Genomic DNA, 7,917 nt, shown 5'->3' on the forward strand with positions numbered 1-7,917 from the left:
ATTTACTCGAGTGCGTATTTTAGGTACGTAATTACTGTACATAAAAAAACGTAATTTACGATTCGGTGCGTAAATAATATGCATTAATACTAAAGATTAACAGAATAATTATGTTCAGTGTTAACTCTTAGGTTTTGTTAATAAAGTAAATTAGGATAAATTAAGTCCCACGACTAGTATAACGCGATTCCAATTCTTAATTTGGTGTTTTTAATGAAACCCGAAAAGTATTTACATATCACTAAAGTTGTTAAGAAGAGTTACTCAACAACTATTATAAAACTTTACTTTTTATTCGTTATACTTTACCCTACTTTTACTCTACTTACTACTGTTACTCTACTTTTTGTTTGAATATCTGTGTACTAATATAATATTAAATTGTATTAGTAATTAAGTTGTACTAGTATTGTATTGTATAAGAGTGTACTATTAACCACGTGGATTTATTTTAAATTCCAGGACAAAAATCCCCAGGATGAAGCTATCTTTGTATAAATTCTTCAAAATTGTGTGTGTGTTAAATGTGTGGACCGTGAAAAGGTAACAAACAGACAGACAGAGGAAATTTTCAAAATAATATTAGTATAGATATTATGCATTATAGATACGACGCAATAAATGAACCCATCCGACCCTTATACTTATATTACGCTGTTCATTCTGGGCATATAATAAGCTATAACTTATGATATTGTTTACAGTGCTAACATACCAGGGTGAAGTATTAAAGTTGACGAAGATATCGCGTTCCGAGATGGGGACGTACTTATGTATCGCCAGTAATGGTGTGCCACCCACAGTTAGCAAGAGGATTCACATAAGTGTACACTGTAAGTTGATATTTTCTATACCTACTGTTCAAAGTAAAAGTGTTGTCAATATAAGTTTGACACGCTGTAACGAAAAAAAACTAACAAAACCGAGGATTCGAGGTATTACAGTCGTATTTTTTCGACATTTTGCACGATAAATCAAAAACTATTAGGCATAATCAGTACCTTTATTATAAATGTGAAAGTGTGTTTGTTTGTTGGTTTATTGGTTTGTTCTTCAATCACGTCGCAACGGTGCAACGGATTGACGTGATTTTTTGCATGGGTATAGATAAAATTTTGGAATTAGGTTTTTTAAAATTGATTTTCCAGGCGGACGAAGTCGCGGGAATCAGCTAGTTAAGTAAGAAATATAATATAAGGCAAAAGACTCAAATATTCAGTCTTTACGATTTTTAAAAATTAATAACCATTCAAAATCTTGTTCTTACCTAATTATGTACTGCTTATTTCAATTTTTTTAAGTTTTTCTCCAATTTCTATCATAATATCGTTTTTGAATGTGCGGCAAACCTTGTTCACCACATAGGTGCTAAATGAGCGTGAATAAGTGAGCGAACGTAATTAACTAAAGCTTTAGAGGAAAAACGAGTTATTTTAAATGTCACTGTGAAAGCAAGCTCGCTATTTATACGCTACAAACGGAAGCTATTTAATTAATTATGAACGACAAAGTCATTTGTACCTACATATAGGTATTTCAGTTCTAAGTATTTTATGTACCTAAATAAACAATAATCCTACTAACAAGCTGCGATTTTTAGAATCATGCACGTATGTGAAGGTGTGTAAACCCCGCGCTATGTAGTAGATATGTGTCGCTATGCGTATTTGTCTTGTCACACATAAAAGCGTACGAATTTTTCTTCACTTTTTAAAAATAAATTATATATGAGCTTTGCCTATCTGGAGGTTTAGGAGTTATAAGGAGAAAATGAAATATAAAATAACAACTAGGATGGATTTATACGTTCTTCCATCTGGGCAGATTTCCGCACTTAAACGCTTCCGTCTATTGTGCGGGACTAATACGTTAAGGCGGATACGGGACAGTTAATCTATTTTAAGAGTTGCTGAACACTTAAATGTTTTAGACAGTCAAAATTTAAGTTTAAATTAAATTCAGTCAATACTTACTTACTGTAACTACCAACTTACTGTAGTAATTCTTACTACATTTTTCCATGATAAAAAGTAGGTAAAATATGCAAGTGCTAAGTAAACGTTAGGAAACAAATCGTAGCACTTTTTTCCGGATTCCATCAACGTAGATTCTGAAGACCGCACTAATTAACAAAAGACGCAATCCAGCGTAAACAGAAGGGGGAAAGCTGTCTCAGAAGATAATAGCTCAATTATTTTTCCGTCTTTGCGACCATTGTAGTCGTTAATCGCAAAATATTGTCCTATTTACTTACTTATAATAATATAGTTCAGAGATTATAAACTTTGGAGTTCTTAGTTGCTGAATACCACTTTGATAAACAAAAGGCGTAATCGTGGACACACAAAGAAGAAGTTGAATAGACTTTTGACTATACTTGTCGCTAATTGCATGGGTATTTTAAGGGGACGTTATTATTCAGAAATGTTAAAAACTTTTCTAAATTTCATGAATATGAACGTAATTATTATGAGTGTGTAGTGTGTGCGTCCGTGCATGTGTGTCTGTGCACGCGTGCGTGCGTATGTGTGTGTGTGTTTGTGTGTGTTCGTGCGTGTGTGCGTGTGTCTGAATACTAGCGTTTTATAGTGATAAAAATCCATTCAATATAGGTACTAGTAACTACCTATACCTACCTATATACTTACTAGATGTAAAAAATATGTTTTTCTAATATTATTTACCTTTTCAGTTCATCCAGTGATCCAGGTGCCTAACCAGCTGGTGGGAGCTCCGTTGGGCACCGATGTTACGCTGGAGTGCTACGTGGAGTCATCGCCTAAGTCTATCAACTACTGGGTCAAAGATCCTGGTAAGCAGATTTTTTATTTGAGAAAAAACATTTTTTGAGCCGGCGGGCGATGGGTTGATCATGATGAAATAACGTAGACCCTATTAAAAAAAGGATTTTTAGAAATTCCACCTATTTTGAGCAAAGCTCCAGCAAATTCCCTTTGACCAAAGGGCCAGATAGTTAATTATATAATATAAGCCACAAAGCCAGTAAATACTAAATTAGAAATTAAACATACCTATTTTTATTTAAAAAATTCAACAAACGTACATACCTACCTATTACTTCAGAATTTTAAAATACAGCAAGAATTTCCCAACAAGTATTTAAAAATTCATATTTAAACGCTAATAGGATTATGATGAACTTGGGTAAAGCATCAAGTTAAAAAAGAAACAAATTATAAAGCGGATATAAAACTCTAGGTGTCTGCCCGAAGTTTTTACATTTTTCATAAAACTTGGCGGAGGAAAGATGAAATTCTAATATTGGATTTGAAAGCAAATACTTATAGTAATAAATTTTGCCACAGGTGAGTTAATAATACCATCTGATCACCACGAGATGGCTGTAAGACAAAAGTCCATGTTCGAAGCTGAAATGTCCATGACCATTAAGAACATTCGGCGTGAAGACCTCGGAAGCTACATATGCGTAGCAAAAAACTCGCTCGGAGACGTGGAGAGCAAAATCAGATTATATGGTATGATATTTCCTAATCTTACTCTTTTAATTTAGAGGAGTAACCTTACTTACAACCAAGCAACTATACCACTTCAACTAAAAGCAAGTGGTCTGAACAGCACACATAGTTTTAATCAACTGTAAGTTGCTTTATGTAGCCGTAGTCTGTACCCGGTCAAACCTGTATACACTCACGTAGCCGACAGCCGTATTTCCGTACTTTGGCTGGCCGCACAGTACCTACTACCAACTGAGCTAGTTGCAGTTTTACTCGATTTCGTATATTTGTGTACCCGAACACTAAGTAATAATTTTTGGAAGCTTTCGCGATCATACAGATACGAGTGATGTAGGTTTAAGCAGCCTTAACTATAGTTAAAAATGTGCGCCCAGCATTAAAGTGTGATCTATACAAATAGTGAATTGTCATGTTTTTAATAAAAATCCTTCTTTCACAGAAATACCAGGTAACGATAGACATATCTATCAATATCCAGACGAGAGGACGACCTCGGACGATGAGTATGGAACAGAAGTCTATGACGACTTCGACGACCAAGAGTCGGAGAAAAGCAACCGCGTACCAGATCGAGCTAACAAATGGTACTCAAACGATGGAAAAGTTATCGTTACTACAAATAACGCATCGATTATTACCGCGACAATGATTATTTTAGCAGTTCTTAGTTTATTAGATACCATATCTTAAAGAATTATGAATGGGGCGTTCCTTGACGTATGACTTTGTGTTGGTAAGTGTCGATACGCAACTATCTATAAAAATATCGGTAGGTATATTTACAAGCAAATGGATGTGTGTTTTATATCATTTAACTAGCAAATACCTGGCATGTGCTACTACGGCTAAAATTTACACCCTATCGTACAACTAAATAAATAATTATTTTGATCGACACAGTTTTTTTTAAACTTCGGCATTTTTTTCTTTTATGACCTTTTTCTTTACGTTTTTTATTAAAACTTAAATGCCAATAATGTGGCCGACATGATTAGGTACCTATATCTAAAATTAAAACTGCATCACTGTAATTATACAATACCTATTTTGTAAAGAATATAGAGCGGTTGTTGTAAAAATACTTAGTATAAAATCATTATCAAGCATTAAGGCATCAAGAGGCTCCAATGATGCATAAATATAAATTTTCATTTAAAATAATGTTTTGTTAGTTCGTACCCAAAGTATAAATTAAGCGTTATTTTCGTAGCAGGGTAGCATAAACAAAATATTATAGAAACCATTCCATTAATGACTATTTTGAAAGCAGAATATGAAAATATTGTTATTGTAAGCTACGTTCTGATAAATTGTATAATATATATGTTTTGACAAAATATTGGTTGATTTGTTACCAAAATAATTGAAAAGGCACCGAGATTATTCAAAATATTTCAACGTTGACAACCCTATTAGCACCAAAATACTACTTCAAATATATTATTAGAGCCAAATATATCAAGCTGTCAAGCTTCAAGCAGAAAAGAATAACAAATTAGGGCTGCCACCTTTAGAAGATACGATTTGATAAATTATAAGCTTGAAGCTGATGTATTTTTTTTTCTCGGAAATTACTGATTGATTTCACTTAATTTTGTAAAAGTCTGATGGTTTTGATGAAATTGTATGGTACATAAACGTATGAAGGTCATACGAACTGAATACGCACCTGATACATTTTTTCCGTCAAATAGGCAGTGTCCCGGTGATATAGCTTTCTTGAAGTCCTTTTTCGTGCATGATGAATAATCTATAATATTTTCAAGATAATTCTCTTCTCTGATTCCATCTTGATCCAGCTTTGTTCCCACGAATATTTGTGTCCGTAAATGGTAAGTTAATAAATTTTTCTACACCCATTTTTTATGTTACTCACATTAAAGTATCTTTGAAAATCCCAACAAGTTAGGATTGTTTTCGGACATAGCACGCACTCCAACAAATATAATTAATACCCAATGTTTATTGTCTAATTTTTCTAAGTTGTGCCTATAAGACCTACGATTTGTCGCTTCGTACGCGTATGATAAGAGAGAAAGAGATATGTCAGAAAAACAGGGCTGCAAAAATCTGTCTAGATGTACCTCTGATATTTTGATATACGTGCAGAAAATTCAGATTAACTTTTGAGCTGCTATTCTAAGCTACAATATTTTAAAATAAACACAATGTGTTACTTTTTAGCCGTTTGGCGCACTATAGTGTTTTGAACTGGTATATTTAGCTCTAAAAAATATGTTGAATCATATTGATATCTAATTATAATAATTATATATGAATATAATGTTAATTAATATATTAAATGTTATAAATAGGTAGCAAGATTATATCTTTCTGTTTTTTAGGGTTTCGTGCCTCAAAAGGAAAAACGGACCCCTTATAGGATCACTATGTTGTCTGTCTGTCTGTCTGTCTGTCAAGAAACCTACAAGGTACTTCCCGTTTACCTAGAATCATGAATTTTGGCAGGTAGGTGGGTCTTACAGCTGGCTTTAGGGGAAAACCGTGAATTTGTGGTCACATCACACAAAAACTTAAATTGTGGTCATGAACTAAAAATTATTTTCAATTATCAAAGTAAGATAACTATATCAAGTGGGGTATCATATGAAAGAGCTTTACCTGTGGATTCTAAAACAGATTTTTATTTATTTTTATGAATCATAGTTTTTGATTTATCGTTCAAAACATTGAAAAAATACGACTGTACAACGGAACCCTCGGTGCGTGAGCCTGACTCGCACTTGGCCGGTTTTTTGTTCAAGCCTCAAACAGCGCGTAACGTGATAATAATTAGAAATAATTTGTAAATAGTTTTTATTAATATAAGATGGAATAATATAATTGAATTAATTTTGCATGTACTTCCTAACATTTAATAGTTAAGTGAAAGTATCAAAGAAACAATACTAAATACTACTTAACAATAATATTATGTTTACATTTAAGAAGCTGTGTATATTGCTAATAGATAATATGTTATGGTGTATGTTGTATATGAATACCTAGATACTATCAAAAATAACATTTCGATTTAAAAGTCACAGCTAAATATTACTTCAGCTTCCTACAAATTGATTTAATGTATTCCAAAATATTTAGCAAATTAAAAACATATTATTAAATTAAAATGTTTTTTGTCGATATTAAAATATAAAATTGCCTCGAGCCTAATATGTTATTTCATATTTTATTAAATTCTTGATCTCATAATTTTTATTTTTAAATTAGCATAGATTTCTTTCTAAATTATTTCCTAGCTATGCGAAAGTTGTACTCTAATGTTTATAATGATAATAATATAGTTCTAATTGAATTTTAAGATTTATATTGGAAAATATAATTACAGTGACAATTCTATATTATATTATAAATAAAGTGCAGTACCTATTATTATTTTACTAGGTGGTCGTCTCTTATACATTTTCTGAATTTTCACTTACCGATTATTATTACTATCAAAATTATGTTAACTTATGGATTTTGTAATTTTCAATTGCAACTTTAAGCACATTCAGGTAGGTAGGTAGGTATCTACCAAAGCATTTTATTCAAAACACAAAATCGATAGAATTCGATAAACAATATCTTTGATAATTAATTGAATAAATACCTAAAACATAAAAAAAAACATTAAATGTTAAAAATATTAGAATGTGTATGTACCTCACAATAATAATTGAAGTTGCATGCGAAAAAATTTTAAACCTAAACAAATAATTATTGTACCTAGTCAGTAAAATTTCTTCTGTACAATGTACGTTAATATCCTAATCGTTGAAAAATAAAACCAAAAAGAGCATATTATAATATTTAATATTTGTTTTTTTTATATAATATATATAAGCGAAGCCATCTACAGAATTATTATTTTTTACCAATCATCAAAATAATTCCTGTAGGCTTAGTAAAGAAGTAAAACGCTTTACCAAAAACATACATAAAAAAGTTATTAATTGCACGTGATTGCTAAACAAGTAGTCCAATCTGAAGTTGGAACGAGGTCAATTTGCGCAAGTACAGTCAAGTTGGAGGTACATAACTGAATGAACAATATCTTTTCCTCCAACTACGCCCGCTAAGATTTTTTTGAGCTAAACTACTTGACGGATTGGGCTGAAATTTTTCATGCAGATAGCTATTATGACTTAGATATCCGCTAAGAAAGGACTTTTGAAAATTGAACCCCGAAGGGAGTAAATTAGGGGTTTGAAATTTGTGTAGTCCACACGGACGAAGTCGCTAGAATAAGCTAGTAATAAAATAAAGTATTATGTAAATTCTACTAACTAATTAATTTTAATACCACCTACTTACTTTGTGATAAAGAACATAGCTTTGTTTAAAACGTTTCCACCAATAGTAAGTTATGTGGAGCAATTGAAATGATTCGTGGATATTACACACATACATAGCAACG

At 31.9% G+C, this 7,917-nt stretch overlaps 1 protein-coding gene across 3 annotated transcripts in view; it reads left to right on the top strand.

The window, feature by feature from the left end:
• Window positions 1–7,352, top strand: part of LOC117990018 (lachesin-like) — an 88,971-nt gene extending 81,619 nt beyond the window's left edge. For all 3 annotated transcript variants that reach the window (XM_069506228.1, XM_069506236.1, XM_069506240.1), the window contains exons 6-9: window positions 705–833; window positions 2,693–2,812; window positions 3,327–3,497; window positions 3,937–7,352. In XM_069506228.1, coding sequence (XP_069362329.1) covers window positions 705–833; window positions 2,693–2,812; window positions 3,327–3,497; window positions 3,937–4,187 — 671 coding nt within the window. In that variant the 3' untranslated portion in view covers window positions 4,188–7,352. The remainder of the gene's footprint in view (window positions 1–704; window positions 834–2,692; window positions 2,813–3,326; window positions 3,498–3,936) is intronic.
• The last annotated feature ends 565 nt before the right edge of the window (window positions 7,353–7,917 follow it).

The sequence above is a fragment of the Maniola hyperantus genome, chromosome 2 (assembly GCF_902806685.2).
Source record: "Maniola hyperantus chromosome 2, iAphHyp1.2, whole genome shotgun sequence".
NCBI lineage: Eukaryota > Metazoa > Arthropoda > Insecta > Lepidoptera > Nymphalidae > Maniola > Maniola hyperantus.